General features: G+C 41.4%; 1 protein-coding gene across 1 annotated transcript; it reads right to left on the bottom strand.

Moving 5' to 3' along the window:
* Nucleotides 1-477: 477 nt before the first annotated feature.
* Nucleotides 478-15,411, bottom strand: SUCLG1 (succinate-CoA ligase GDP/ADP-forming subunit alpha). Its single transcript, XM_055717074.1, has 9 exons — nt 15,259-15,411; nt 7,267-7,370; nt 6,282-6,398; nt 5,547-5,759; nt 5,401-5,458; nt 3,216-3,299; nt 2,420-2,571; nt 1,739-1,927; nt 478-730 (listed from the first exon to the last, which is right to left on the bottom strand). Exons 1-9 carry the CDS (start codon nt 15,308-15,310, stop codon nt 704-706), a joined length of 996 nt encoding a protein of 331 aa, XP_055573049.1. The 5' UTR covers nt 15,311-15,411; the 3' UTR covers nt 478-703.
* Between the last annotated feature and the right edge of the window lie 247 nt (nt 15,412-15,658).

The raw sequence follows: 15,658 nt of genomic DNA on the forward strand, positions 1-15,658 counted from the left end.
GTAACCTAAAGACCAAATCACTTTCAGTAACAGATAATCTTGAATATATATTTGTATGGGGAATTAAGATTAATTTTTGTGAATAAAAATTCCATCTCTCCACACAAACAACAGAATTCCTTGCCAGTAGAGGACTACACTGTGCACAGCTCATAAGCCTTAAAAAAAAAGTCTGGACTTTAGGCATATCCAGCCACATGGATCAACAAGCAACCCCTTCAGATCCAGCAGCTTTGGTTTAACGGACGGAAACTTTGGCCTGCTGTTCAAACAAACATACTTGCCAGCAACTAACAAGTACGACTGGATTTTTTAAAAATAGAGCAAAGTGTGATATGTGCATAAAGTCAGTGCTTCGATCCTTAAAAGCATCTCTATAAGCAACTTTACCTTAAAAATGGGCAGTGCTTAAGTTACAAAATATTTTGTTTATGACATCTGAAGAAATAGCTCTGCTTCAGGAAGTCAAAAGATGAATCAGATTTCATAGTAGATTTATTAATTTGCTGGGATTTACAATGAGGCGATAATGTCTGAACCAAGGAGACATCAAAACAGGTTTAGCCAGGAGGTTTATGGCTTCCAAGTCAAATTCATAGACCAGTGTCAGTCATTTGGGCAACTGAAGATTAGCAGACAGAAGATAAGTGGAGGCCAGGTGCTGCACTGATGTTTTGAAGACAGTATTCCAAAGTGTCTTCTCTTACAGCAATTTCCTTTTCTCAAACTCCTGCAAACAGCACACAGACATTACCAGTGGGGAAAGAAAGAAAATGCTTCTATTACTATCTTATTTTAAATTACTTCATATTTATCTTAGCAAATCTGATTTTACTGGAATTAAAAATTAAAATATAAAATGCATAATATGTGTGCAAGTTAGAGGAAAGGAGAATAAGTATTCTCCCACCACACATTAAGAAACCAGCTATGAAAACCCAGTAGTGCTAAACTGCAGTCAGTGCACTGCTCTCAGATCGTGATGCTGTCAAGGAACCACTGGCTCCCAGGCACAGCATAACGGGCTTGAAAAACAGTAATTCTGCAAAAGAACTGCAGTAGAATCCTTACAGTAACTGACTCAAGCCAGGCAAGCAATGAAGTAAAGATTTTCATTTTAGTAAAGGAAAAAATGTAACAGAAGAAAGGAAGAATCCCACAGCAGCCCGTGAGGACGCTATACTATACAGTTACCACAGGAAAAGAAAAAATTACCTAGCACAGCTGAATTACACATTTCCTATAGCTGTGAAGCAATGCCTTTTTCTGTATAAGAATTAAGAAAAATGCAAATGATCCTAGTTCATACAGAAGTTTTTCAGCTGTATGCATTCAACCACAATTACAAATTAGTACTTAAAATACAGACCTGTATGCCAAGTCTCTCCTTCCTCAAATACCCTAGTTTCAAAGAATGTTTCCATATTTTAAATTAGTCCAGATCCTTTGCATCCAGAAAACACAATTCAATATATTGCTACACTTCAAAGCAAAATGTAGCCTCTTCTCTATTTTGTTGTGTTTACTTTTCTATAAGGGCAACATCCATAACACTACATGCACATAATTATCTAAGTAGTAACTGCAGCGTGTTCAGTCAAGAGAGTTCTTGTTCTTGTGTTTAACCAAGTTCAAAGCAACAGAGTATCTGGGAAAGAGATGTACTCCCAGCTCATATTCCCTCAAAAGTAACTTCTTGCTCTGGATGAGTATATATACCAATATCTGAGCCACCAACCTTGTAGATGGTGCTACCTAGCTGAGCAGGAGACATGCTGACAACAACACCTGCACTCTGAAGAGCTGCTATCTTCTCTTTAGCTCCACCCTTTCCCCCAGCAATGATTGCTCCAGCATGACCCATCCGCCTGCCTGGAGGAGCGGTCAGACCAGCTATGAATGACACTACCGGCTTGGCATTTGGACCCTGTGAAGAAAGAAAAGATACTGGGTTACACCGGGGAGGGGGTGAGATGAAAGGTAATTCCAGTTGGCAGATTTTTTATTGGTTTTGTTTTGGTTTGTAAGTATCAACTAGCCAGGCAAAGTTATTAAAAAGCTAGAAACCTCAGACAACATAGAACCAAGAATCTGAAGTGTGGAATGCTTCTCTTCCTGATAATCATCATAAACCAGAAGCAATCAAAAACTCAAACATCTCTCCACAGAGTCATGTATATTACAAAACCCAGAATGCTCACTACAAATACCATTACAGGACTAAAAATCTAAAGTTGACACTGCTGTCCAGTTAGATTTAATCTGGATAAAGCTCCTAATTTCAACTCTTTAATCAAAATATGACTGTTTGGGGTTTTTGGCCAATAGAGATTGGAGACTGAACTGAGTTTTGCTTGACAGGGCAAAAAGAAGATGGCTAACTACCAAGATGTCTGGAAGCAAACTGTTTAAGACTTACAGTATTATTTTCCTTCAAAAATGCTGCTGCATCTTCTTCAGCATTTCCTCCAATTTCCCCAATCAATATGATCCCCTCAGTGTGAGGATCCTTCAGAAAAACATCAAGGCAGTCAATAAAATTAGTCCCATTGAAGGGATCACCTCCAATCCCTGAAAAAAATTAAAACCACAAGAAAAAAAAAAAAAAAAGAAGACTAACTCAAGATAATGATATTGCTTTTATGACAAATGTTTCAAAGTAAAGTTCAGCATGAAGAATATTCCTAAAGGCTCATAAGATGGGGTAGCTCTGAAGGCTCTTCCCAAATTAGTGTGCCAAACTTCTGCTCTGAATATCTCACCCACAATTTACAGAAACCTCTGGTATCTGAATAATACTATAAGCAAAATATTATGCATTATACAGAGGCTCTGTATAAGACACAGCAGAACCAACACCCCAGCTCCAGAATTTTGCTGAAAGAAAACTGAACCTACTTAACATACCCAACTAAATGCCTAAAAACACCCTGTCCCTTCATAATATTAAATTTTTGGGGAAAATCTGTTTCCAAATTGACATTATATTTGCTAGCAGTTCTCTGTTCAAAGTTGGGTTTTGGCTTTTATTAATCTGATGTGGAAATTGCAATAGGGAAGGGTTATATTCTTCACAGCACATAGGGATCTCATTTCTCAACATAATTGCCATTCAGCAATTTCTATGCTTGCAAAAAGAAATTACTTGGGGTTTCTTCTTGTAAAGAAAAAATAGATTAGTCTAGGTGCAACAGGCTGTTTCTGAGGAAACCTACCGATGCAGAGAGATTGCCCCAATCCAACTTGCGTTGTCTGATGAACAGCTTCGTATGTCAGGGTGCCAGATCTTGACACAATACCTTCAGGAAAGAAAAGGAGATAAACTTAACACTAACACACCTAAGCACATGACTACAGGCAGCTGGTCTTATATTCATGAAAATCACCTTAACAAACTGAAACATGAGATGCCAGGTTTTTCAGCTATCCTTACCACGACATGAAAACTTTCTATAAGGTTCTATCTGTACTATTTCTTGGTTGGCATCTTTTGACACTGAATTGTCAACAGACTAAACCTTCCCAGAAAGTCACTACTACGGTTTTTTGCTGCTGCAGCTCACTGCTCTACAGTACATACTCAGCATTTACATTACCATATTATAAGAGACCACGACCCTAGTTTTAAATTGAGGACCAAAGGTAATACAGGGCCTAGATCAGGGACAAAGATATTTGCATGGATTTTGTTCATTCTTCCAAGTCAAGACTTCTGTTAATACTATAAGGAGGGAAAGGTTTCCAGGAAAAACAGACATCACCTTCCATCTACTTCAAGCCACCTAACAAGGAATATAATAAGTATATTGCATGAACAGTGGAAAAAATACACCACTAGACTAACAACATTAGTTTTCTCAACTGTTCACACTGTTGGACAGCTCAGGTATCTATTAGCAAAGGTTCTTCTCCTACTATGCTTGCAAAGGGCTTCCTGCTTACTATTAAGATCAGATTGCCTCAGAGAAGCTACAGATAAAGGTCCAAAGATTGTGGCTATTTTTATAGCTTGCATCCCAAAATTATCAAATGATTCTTGGATGCCTCACAGTAATACAAAGCTGGGGTGCGTATCACCAAAGGTCATAGTGTTAGACAAAGCCCAGTGGATGGCAAAGTTACATTTTTGTTCCCTGATCCTTGGATCACCATTGAAAGTGTTTCCAGCAGTGGTTAGGCAACTGCATTCAGGATTTAAAATACTCTTTTGCACTTCATGTGCCTTGCATTCAGGTTCTTATATCTTGTGACTACAAGACATTTCTTGTAGGTATTTAGAAAATCTTCACAGAACTTTGATTAAGAAGGGAGCTCAGGGCAACATCAATTGATGTTACATTTTACAGTTCTAGAGCAATGTCTTCATGGTATCTACAAAGGGCATAATTGCAGTCATCTGATTTTTCAATTCCAGGTTTATAGGTGCTTCTGAAAGCTGGAGGTGTAACACCAGTGTTAACACATCTTCCAGCATTCACTAGGTACAACTTACTCTCAAGTCAGAAGTAGCAAAGTAGCAGAGAGAGCTTCTTGTGTTAGATGAATGATGTAGACTCAGTGCAGTTTAAAAGCACTGAACCAGTTTCCCCACAGTAAAATACGCCTTTTGTAAAAAAAAAATCGTCATGTTGCAAAAGGCACTGTGCTCAAGTTGAACTGGTTACCCCGATGACAGATAGCAGCAGCATGTGCTGTCTACAACAATGTTTCTGAAGCTCTATTTAAGTACAAATGCATATTTGGGAAGAATTTCCTTTATAGTTCCTAAACAGCATTATTTCAAAAACAATGAAGTTGATATTTCTATGGTTTAGAACAAGGAACTAACAGAAGTCAGGACAAGAGACTTGCATGCAAATGGGGGTGTGTGCATACCATATGATTACGAACAAGTCACTGCCTTTCTGACCATGATTCCACTGCCTGAGAAGTGAGTATATTTGTCACTTCTACTTGCCGTGGTATAGTCGTCTAAATTATCATGTTATAAACCTGCCTGTAATCTCTTCTCTTTGCTGTAATACTGAACTCACTACAGGCGCAGGATCCCAGTCCTCAGGAGCCAGGCCGTTGGAATGAATAGCACTGGAGAGCTCAGTGCTCTCAGATCCCAAGGTAAACAGAGGTATCCTCAAAGGAGAGTGTTAAGGAAACTAAGTCAACCACATAACCTAAGGAAATTTCCAAATGCTTTGCCTCTACCATCTGTACTCAGTGCCTGCAATGGTAGACTGACTGATTTTTGCCTTCAGGATTGATAATGGCAAAGCACTTATAAACTGAAGGACAGAGCTGTTATACAGCATGTCAACTGTCTTCAGGACAGGATGTGACTAGCTTCATGAGTAAGAACACTACAGCATGAAACTTTAGATGATGCATAAATATTCAAAAACTCACCAATTCTTCCCTTCTTGTGAATGTGGCCAGGCATGATACCAATTTTACATTCTCCAGGCTAAGAAAAGAGTGGGAGAAGTCAGATGGAACATTCAGACCATCACTAAGAATGGTTCAGCCTTGGAGCAACTCCAGAAGTCACTTACATTGATGACTCCAGGGCAGTTTGGGCCCACTAGTCGAGTCTTATCCTGCCGAACTAGCCTGTGTTTAACCCGAACCATATCCTGCTGGGGAATACCTTCAGTAATGCATACAACTAAGGGCATTTCTGCATCGATTGCTTCATTGATTGCAGCAGCAGCAAATGGAGGAGGTACATATATAACAGTGGCAGAAGCACCAGTTTTTTCTTTGGCCTAAAATGGACACAAAAAAAGATAGCAAGTATTTAGTGAAGCCAAAAAGAATATTTGACAACTAGTCATCTAAAATATGTCCATTCACAGGCATAAATTAAGTAAATGGATATGTATTAATTTACTATAATCAAAGCAGTTGTGAAATTCACTGAAGATGGGACACACACAGCACAACTAGGGAACTGAGAACTAACCACTGTCTGGAAAGGATCTGCCCCATGAACACCATCATCAATACCCTTAGATAACAGTTTGCTAAAAATTCATCATACACACCAGAACCAATCACAAACTAGTTGCATGCATAAAGTAAGTGCATCCAGACTCTGTGAACTTCACAGTGGAAGCAAAGCTCATGCTTGATCACACTGAATGCTCCCTCTTTTACAAGGCTTCTATTTCAGTCCTTGCATAGTGACATGCATGGCTCAAATGCTTGCCTCTCCAGTGTGAGCAATGAATTAAGGAGCCCTTCAGCAGCTTTAAATTGTCAGCCCTCCAGTCACTGCTGCAAATTACCTCCTTCACAGAATTAAACACAGGCAGACCCAGATGAGTTTTTCCCCCTTTCCCTGGAGAAATTCCTCCAACTAGATTGGTGCCATAGTCCAACGCCTGCTGGCTGTGAAAGGTGCCCTACGAAAGAGAAAATAAGTAAAGTCAAAAAGCGTGTAATAGCAAATAAAATGAACCAAAAAAGTTGATGCTATCTATAATTCCATGGGCAATTTATGGCACTTAAATTTACAATGAGAAGGGAAGTTTTCACTACAGATATTTAATCAGCTATTTTGAAGAATGCATCAATGTATTTTAAATGCATTCAGAATATGCTATGCTGCTTCTTTTAAATCAGAGCGCTGTTGTTGCTCACTAAAGAGTATTTTGTTGTGTGTTGCTAATACACCTGCAGACATAGCAGCCACATTTTGTGTTCCACATCAAGTCTGGCAGATGACAAACACTATAATGAAATATGAGAAATTAGCATTCTCATCCAAGACTAGCTGATAGTTCTAGCAAAAGTAGTCTTCTCTTGCAAATGTGTAAAAGAGCAGATGTGAAAAAATTATCAAATATCCCGAAATAAAAACAGAAATTTAATTCATAGGCATTACCATTCAAAGGCATTTCTATAAAAGGCACTTCTGAAATGGTGAGGGGTTTGTAGCTTTTTGCATATCTCCCTTTACGAAGTATATATATACACAATAAACAGGCTTAAGAACAAAATGAAGGACAAAAATTAAAAGTAACATAAGAGATAACTCAAAACCAAGTTTTAATCTTGGGCAGAAGTGGAAAATAAAATATCTAGTCTACTGAATTTAAGGGGGGGAGGGGGCGGGGAGAGGAAAAAAAAAAAAGAAGGAAAAAAAAACAAAAACCAAAATTACTTTCCTGATCACAAAGTTAGTATAAAATCCCTTTTATACATTATTACATTTTTTGGTCAACTAAGCTGAACTGAAAGGGTGATAGAAGAAGTAGTTCATATACATACCTGTTTGCCTGTAAAACCTTGACAGATAACCTTTGTACTTTTGCTAATATACAGATTTTTCCTTGATGCCGAGTAGGAGCAGTGTCGTACTCCATTCTGTTGCACTAGAGAAAAAAAGACAGCGCAAACTATTAATCCACTGTTAGACTCTAAGTCAAAAAACATCCTGCCAAGTAAACGCATATATGTTTATCCTTATAGCAAAAGATTTATTGATCCAGCAGCTCATGTTTTCAAAAGCAGCTCTAAAAACTGTATTCAGTACTTGTCATTCTAAGATATACAACACCTGTAGTTCACTATCATTGCAATTACTGGGTTTGCTAGGAATCAGGATAGTTATTTCTCATATTGAGTACTCAACATCAGAATTCCTCACACAGACAGAAACAACATCTTAACTATTTTCATTTGCAAATGAACAGTGCCTGTAGTCTAAGAACTTCTGCAAAGCGACAAAGCAGAACTAAAATCCTGATATCCCAGAGGCTGTTACAACATAGGTACTTTGTTTTACCTCCTGAACACAGCACAGTCCATACTGGACAGTGAGATACTGAAGAAGTCGAGGGTCCCTCAGCCCGGGTGAAACCTAATGCCAAGCAAGACATACAGCAGCAGACCTTTTGCCAACAGATTCCTAGCTACGGGAGCCTAGGCATCACTGCTTGAAATGCACTTAGGCTTGTGAGGAAACATAGCTCTCCAGATATTCCACTAGAATGATTTTCAATTTAGTTCTCACAACTCTGGTACTGAAAAAACAACATAACACTAAAGAACAGCAGCACAGTACACGCTGGTATCAAAAAGACAAGGAGAATGACTGCATCTCTGCTGAAGGAAAAGATGTGTTGACATCAAATGATTAAAAATGAAATGCACAGAATGTTACCATGAAAGAGAGCTTGAGATAAGGAGGAAAAAGAGGTCTTCTGGTATAAAACGGATGCACACATTGCCTATATTCATTGTGTCATATGCTTTTTCAAATAGCAGAGCTCTGAGGGGATCAGAAGCAATTTATTCCCTGCAAGTGTTTTAGATAAAATCCCTATTTTGTACTTGGAGTGAACATGGGAGGGTACAATCCTAATACAGATACTGACACCAGCATGTAATTACATACCTCTTCAGCTCTTTGAAAACTTTACCACTTAAGATTTGAGGAAGTGAAAAGTTAAGCTGAAATAAAAATAAGAGATTCTGAATCATGGTCCCTGGATTGTTCATAGTCACTCAGGCATGCCTGAACAAGGGAGGGATTGGTGGGGTTCTTCCCTATTTTTAAGAAGGAAGTAAAACCTATAATGGGGAAAAAAGGAAAAAGGTATTCTTCAATATAAACTGCTAATGCACAGAATTTATTAAGATGCATTATTAACATCTTGTAATAACACAATTTCTATCAGGTAGTTAAAAAGTGCAGAAAATTTAAGAACCCGGTATATACACATTTCTATCACAGAGCTACATAGGACTCTTCCACAAGTACTTTTGCCAACTAAGTTTTAGTGATACACTGCTTTTATGCTTTACTTCTATTCAAGGAAAGTGAGAAGGAAAATAAAACCATGTCAGAAGAAACCCATAGACATTAGTGCTATTGCTAAATCTGAAGTCCTTACTCCGTTTTTAAAAAGTGCTGACAGAAACAACTGAATTCCAACCACCTCCTGCTGTTCTCTGAGGAGCTGTGGCAGCACAAGCATCTGAAGATGCTTCAGACTAACATAAAGTAAAATTCAACTAAATTTTAAAGAGAAACGTGCAGACTAGCATGTAGTTAACTTGTACTAAAAGTGGTAAAAATGCATGTCAGCTTACTGACCTGCAGGGTTTTAAGCTACATCACACCTTTATCCACATATACCGTTACAAACTTGTTGCACCAAGACGACATACAAAGCTGTAATGGACAAAAGTCTGAAGTAAAGATTTAATGAGTAGGGTTACGTGGCTGTCTGTGGAAGGGTAGAGAAAAGTCTTGCTGTTCAATGCCACAGCTACAGAAGACAGCACAGTATGGTCTTCATACTCGGCCAGCAGCTTAGCCTTCCTAGGCCAGGCTGCAACACGCTGCGCGCTGCATCTGTACTGCAACACCAAGTCACTGAAGCGCGTGACTGCCAAACAGCAGCCTGCCTCTAAAGGGGACAAAATAAGCAAAGAAACAGCTGGCCTGCTGGTTAGGAGAGCAGGGCATCCATCTACCCCATCTCAGCCATTCAGGCAATCCCTGCTGGGCATGGTAAAACCCAGCCCTGAAGAGAGCAGAGGATGATCCCCCTGTCACAGTCATGACACACCACGGACGATGCCTCATGGAGAACGGTCTGGGCTTCCAGGAGTACGGGAGTGCATGTTTTGAAAGCCCTCTGACAGGCCTGCAAGGGCAAAGAATAATCGGGCAACACTAATTCAAACCTAAGTTTTACATGTATTGTCTGTGCTACAACACTGACAAATCCACCTGCAAAACAAGAGAGGACTGCTTGCCAGGGACAGAGTGCGCACTCCGTAATTCCAGTATTTGGGGGCAGTGGGGGGAAGGCTTTGACAAGTAGTCACTCCTTTTTCTGTATCATAAAAGCAGTTCCACAGTCCCAGTTCAGCTGCCTGTTCCATATCTATTTTCAGATACTTATAACCTTGCAGAAAAGTGGTTTTGAAAGCTTAAATCTGTCAATTCTCCGTTTTGAGAAGACTATATAAATATATTTTTCAAGGATAAGAAGCTTTTGAGCATTTTCCAAGCTATCAAAGTACTCAAAAAAAATTTAAAAAAAAATCAGGCACTGATAACTAAAAGACAGCTTAAATTCTAAGCTTTGTATGGATTTACTCTGGAAAACTATATGTCCTACTTACATTACTGAAGAGCCTTGGTTCACAGAAAATACAGCTGGTTCAAAAAAGCCTGGCTATAGGCTTGAGCTACTTGGTGTCTTCAGAGACAGGCAGCTTAGCATTGGTAGATGTCTGGTGAGCGATAGATTTTTTTAAGAAATTTAAAAAAAAAAAAAAATCATAAAAATCACCTTCCACTTCCTGGGCTGGATGAGTCTGAGTTTGCAGGGGATTTTAAGCTCACACGATCCAGCTCTGTATCACAGGCCGGTCTGAAGCAGAAAAGTCTGCCCCAGTTATCAGCACAGAAGGAGCAGCAGGGGCATCGGTCAAGATGAGATTCTGCTGTATGTAGCACAAACAGCAAGTCCAGGGTGCAAACAGCTGGCAATTTAAATAGTTAAGATAGATACAAGATCTCTTCAGCCATGAACCAGTAAAAGCCAAGCTCATTGGTGATGCTATTTTAATGCACACGTCTAAATTACAGGCCAAGTTACAAAGGTGCAGGCTTCAGAAGAAGTCCTACAGCATAAGGACAAGTCTTATCAAATCCAAATCTGTCCAAAAGCACAGTGGAAATGCTGTATTTTTGTCAATTCAATTTGTCAAATCAGAGTTCTATGATAACATTACTGTGTCCAACAAAGGCCTGTAATAGACCTTTAGAAAAGAATAGTAAAAATAAGAAACCAGATAATTTTTCCCAGCTAATCCTTTCATTTCTGCCTCATCCCTATTCTGTTTTGCATAGTTTGTGGTCTTAAAAAAAAAAAAAAAAAAAAAAAGATTATAACAAGATGCATTTATTTTGGCTTTCCAGTACTTTAACTCTACATAGCTAAAAAGACATGTACTGTGGCGAGAACCTACTTTAGTCCATTGTACATTGTACAATCAAGTAGTTATGAAAAGCGGTCAAATACCAAACCCCTGCTGTCCCAGCACAGCTTTAAAAAGCGAGATCTAAATTTGACAAAGGGGAATAAGCCTGTGTTTAAAGCCTGTATACTGTTGTTTCACAGTAAAGAAACCTTACTACAAACTAAGGGACAGAGCTACTTCCAGCACACACACTGCTGGTAGTGACCCTCACATTTCCAGGGCACAAGGCCCCGGCCGAGCCCAGAACTCACTGCAGTTCAAGAAACATGAAAAAACAGCTACCTTCACTTCTTAAAATAAAACCCACAATCGTAGCCTCAAGCATCACCTTCAGCTCATTTATGTTTTACAGTTAACAAGCCTTTCTAGAAAAACGCCCTATTATTTATCACAAAGTCCCAACATGAATTTACACGTGTTAAAAAGAAAACTGACCCATTTGCAAGGTATTTTAAAGCACACATGGAATGTAAATACTGTTTACACTGAGCTGCTCAAGGAGTGCCTTAAAGCAATACTTCCCAAGCACAGATTCCATTTAAAACCATACAACCCAAGCTATATTTCATAGAATCATTGAATACTTTGGATTGGAAGGAACTTTTAAAGGTCATCTAGTCCAACTCCCAGTTGTGTTGTGCAAGCCAGCTGACAGTACAGATACCAAGGGCTAAATTTCTTCCTCATTCAAACCATACAAAGCTGAAAAATTGTTATTTTCAGGTCTGCTTGCAAGATTTCCTAGAGCTACAGACAGGTATGCAATCTAAGTGCCTCCCTGTTACCCACATTTATCCCAGACAAAAAAAAAAGTTTGGAAGCCAAGGTAGCATCCGAGGGTACTCATAAAATGAGCACAATATAAAACCAAGGTGAAACAGCGCAGAAGGACCTGAGCAGATAGTTTTCAGTCTTCTGGCAATGGAGGTAATAAGTGAAATTCTTCCCCTATTAGTCCTTGAAATAGCCAAAGAACTTAAGAGATGAAGAAAGATATTCCTTTTCCTTTCTGTTACCTATGTAAGGAAGGAAGAAAGCCTTAGAAATCACATGGGAAATGGGAACAAATGTGAAAAATGGAGGCTAGTCCAGGGGAAACTCGGGGAAGGACTGAGGTACAAAAAGCACTACTTTAAATGCTAAGGTTTTTTTTTCCACACACATCCTACACCCCACCTTATTTTCCATCAGTTACAGACCTTCAATTTGTTTCTGAGAAATCCTTTCAGTATTTTGTACATATTTAATTTGCATTTTTCACAACTATCAGTTTCCTCTGCCTGCAAATGCATGGCCTGGAGATGACAGAACAGAAACAGTTCTGGACAGCTTCTTACATGGCAGAAGAGTATAAACATTTAAAAAAAAGTTTGTCAAGGACCAAAGTGCTGCAGCAAATTTCAGCATTTACTGACTAGAAGTTTGATATGAACAAGAATATTCCACACACAGTTTCCATCCTAGTTCTTTATTAGGTTTTAGTCTTCATTATCAGGCCATATGTATATATATTCACACACACGGTTCTGTCTGGATAATTCTCTCCCCTCCCCAAACCCATCTACAGAATCCACCCTTCAAGATATCAGTTACATTAGTAGAAGATGATTCTTACTGACAAAGAAGTTTTCATGCTATTGAGAGATTGATCAAAATACCATATTCTTTGATGAAGAGGATTACGTATGTGCACAGAGAATTTCTAGGTATCAGTCCCCAGCCTCTCTTCTCTCACCCTTCCCTTGCCAAATTCCTGTTAATTATGGAAACCCAATCTAGGAACATGGCATAGGAGTTGAGGAATTAAGTAAATTTATCAGGCTGTAAAGGACAGATGCAATGACTACGCTACACCTACCACTCTAAAACTAGGACTAATGGGAAATTATATTCAGAAACATTTCAGTCCTTCCAACACACCTCTTTCCTAACCAAAAATCCCTGCTCATTGCGGTGGACGCAGGGGCCCATGGGAGACACAATGGCATTTGAAACAAAAGCTTTCTCCCAAATTTATGAAGCTAAAACAAAGTAAAGCATCTCAGTGAAACTGCAGGCCTTTGAGGAAACATGCATGTACTTCTCAGCACAGATCAATTATTTCTTGTAAGTCAACAAACTTTTCCCAGTGTATACACTCCACTAAGAATGTGTGCCACTTAAGTTTTGTGAGCTTTCCTCCCTCCACACTGCTGACATAAAAACAATTACTGAATTCTTCAGTTTGGATTGTTATTTCTGCAGCAATTCTTTGCCAGGATTATTCATGTAATTTACTGTAATCTTTTAACCTAAGAGCTCTCCAAAGCCTTCTAACATGCCTAGAACATAAAATCCCTAACGCTGACTCTCCGACCACAATTAAGGTACCTGCAAAGGCTCTCTTCAAAGTGCAGTACAGACCAGCATAGGTCTTCCTTGACTCTGTCCATATATAAACAGTGCTTAGAGTGCCCTTTGAGCAAGCACTTGCCACTCATTGACATATTTCATACCATGTTTTCACAACTGCCTGAAATGAACCTTGCAGATACACCCCTTGCATATTCGCTTCAGCAATGCACCAACAAATAGATATTGCATCTCTTCTGCAACAGAACACACTAGAAACTCGTGAATTCAAATCGCTGAGAAGCAGATGTTAATGAATTGTTACTGAAAATGTACGTACAAAGTTCAAATCTAATGTTTCAGCAGTCTTTTAACATCATGCAGAGTATCAAGGTTTCCAATGAAGGACTACTTCATCTTGCAGGAGTTTCTTTAAAAGGCTTCATGAACTGCTGCAAACAGAACACTTCTTGAGCCACTGTTCTGCAAACATAACACTTGAGCCCCTCCAACTCTCAAAATGACTCTAAGCACTCTTCCCTGAGTCCCTTACTACTACTTGTTAAGGGAACAATGTGGATTTTTAACACATAAAACTGCACCCAAGAGTAGTTTTGCTGCAAGTATAAATTAAGCTAAATTGGAGGTGCTACACTCCTATTCATTCCCCTCCATCAGAACTAATTCTCATTGGACCCAGGGGAGCCAATTCAAAGAACTGAACTGGCAGAAATTAACAGCACAGTAAGAAATACAGTTTTCTGCTTCTGCTCATGGAAGACAAGAGGTAGGAATGGATACCTGAGGGGATGGTAGGTATGCCACAGGAACAGCTCAGACCAGTGTAAAATTTGGGATCATGTCACTAAACCCTGACCTACAAGTTGGCACCACGCTGACACAAAGGAACTTTGCATGCATTGAAATGAGGTAAGTTTAAGTTTGTCCATTCATTCTCAGCTGCAAGAACCAAGATTAATGTATCGATTCCTCAGTTTGGATTGCAAGAAACTGCTCTTGTGCCTAGATGTACCCATGCTGATTTCAGTAAAGCATTAACTGCACAAAAAAAGCACATGGAACAAAAAAACAAAAGGCATTTTATTGTGAACTTCGGAACAACAACAATTATAAAAACTTCCAAACTTAAGTATTAGTCTCAGACTGCTTATGTTCTCCACAATTAGAGGCCAAAAATCTTATTCTTGACAATAAAAACAGCTTTACCAGCTTGTGTTGACATCACAAGATAGTTCAGGGGCCTCCAGAGGTCTCTAAACCAAACCACCACTCAGAGTAGATGCAACTCCATCAGCTTCCTCTGGTGCTCGTCTGATTCTTAGTATTTCCAGGGATGTAAGGAGAGAACAGCGTCTCTGGGTCCCCACACCTGCGGCTGACCATGCTCATCGCACAAACTCTTCCCGACTTTTAAACGCAGCTTTCCCGGCAGCCACTCGTGCCCCCTGCTCTGTACTGCCGCACACCCCGCCCAGAGCTACCCCCACTCTCCCTCCAACCAACGCTGCGCGGGGGCGGCAGCCGGCGCCCGAGAGCGGCACCCTGAGCGCCCTCGGGCCTTCTGCATTCAGCCGGAGCCGCCCCAGCTCCGCCAGCCGCACCTCGCCAGCGGCCGCGGCCCGGGAAAGCGCCTTGCAGGCCGCGCCCAGCGGCATGGCGGTACCCCCGGGGACAGGTGGGTCGCTCTCCCGCCCCCGGTGACCTTGCCCCGCCGCAGGCCCGGCCCCAGCCCCTTCCCCTCCCGCGGCGGGCGGAAGAGGCCGGGCGGTGGGCCCCCCCTCAGGCCCCGCGGCCTACTGCGGAGGGACGGCGAGGGGAGAGCGGGCCGCGGCGCTGAGCGGTTGCCAGGCAGCGGGGAGGGCCCCGCGGCCCGGCGCGGCGGGATGCCGGCGGCTCGGTACTCACGGCGGAGGAAGCGGCCCAGGAGGCGGGCGGCGGCGCGGCTGCAGTGAGACATCGTCCCCTTCGGCAATGACACCGGCCGGCCGGGCGGGCGGGCGGGCGGCCCTGCGCGGCGCCTGAGCACTGCCCACCCCGGCGTGGATCCGGGCAGCCCCACGCGCCCATTGGCTCAGCGCCGAGGGCCCCTGCGGGGGTAGCCAATCAGGGGCGAGCCGGAGGTGCGGGACGGGAAGAGGCTGCGCGGGGCATTGTGGGGGCGGTAGGCCGCGGTGGCCTGAGCGGGGCGGGCGGGTGGCAGGGCCGAGCTGTGACAGCCCTGCTGTGACCTGCCTGCTACGACAGGGCTGCTGTCACAGCTGGCGGCGCCGCGGCGGGGGGAGAGGCTGGCAGCCAGCCCCCATAG

The sequence above is a fragment of the Falco cherrug genome, chromosome 1 (genome assembly GCF_023634085.1).
Source record: "Falco cherrug isolate bFalChe1 chromosome 1, bFalChe1.pri, whole genome shotgun sequence".
NCBI classification, from domain to species: domain Eukaryota; kingdom Metazoa; phylum Chordata; class Aves; order Falconiformes; family Falconidae; genus Falco; species Falco cherrug.

Bases quoted from the DNA above. Each gene is read 5' to 3' on its own strand.
- SUCLG1 (XM_055717074.1), bottom strand. From the start codon at position 15,310: ATGTCTCACTGCAGCCGCGCCGCCGCCCGCCTCCTGGGCCGCTTCCTC. The intron at 5,760-6,281 runs GTAATTTGCAGC...TGTCCATTTTAG, and splicing joins TGTTTAATTCTGTGAAGGAG to GCCAAAGAAAAAACTGGTGC. The intron at 1,928-2,419 runs GTAAGTCTTAAA...CTTTCTTCACAG, and splicing joins TTTTGAAGGAAAATAATACT to GGTCCAAATGCCAAGCCGGT.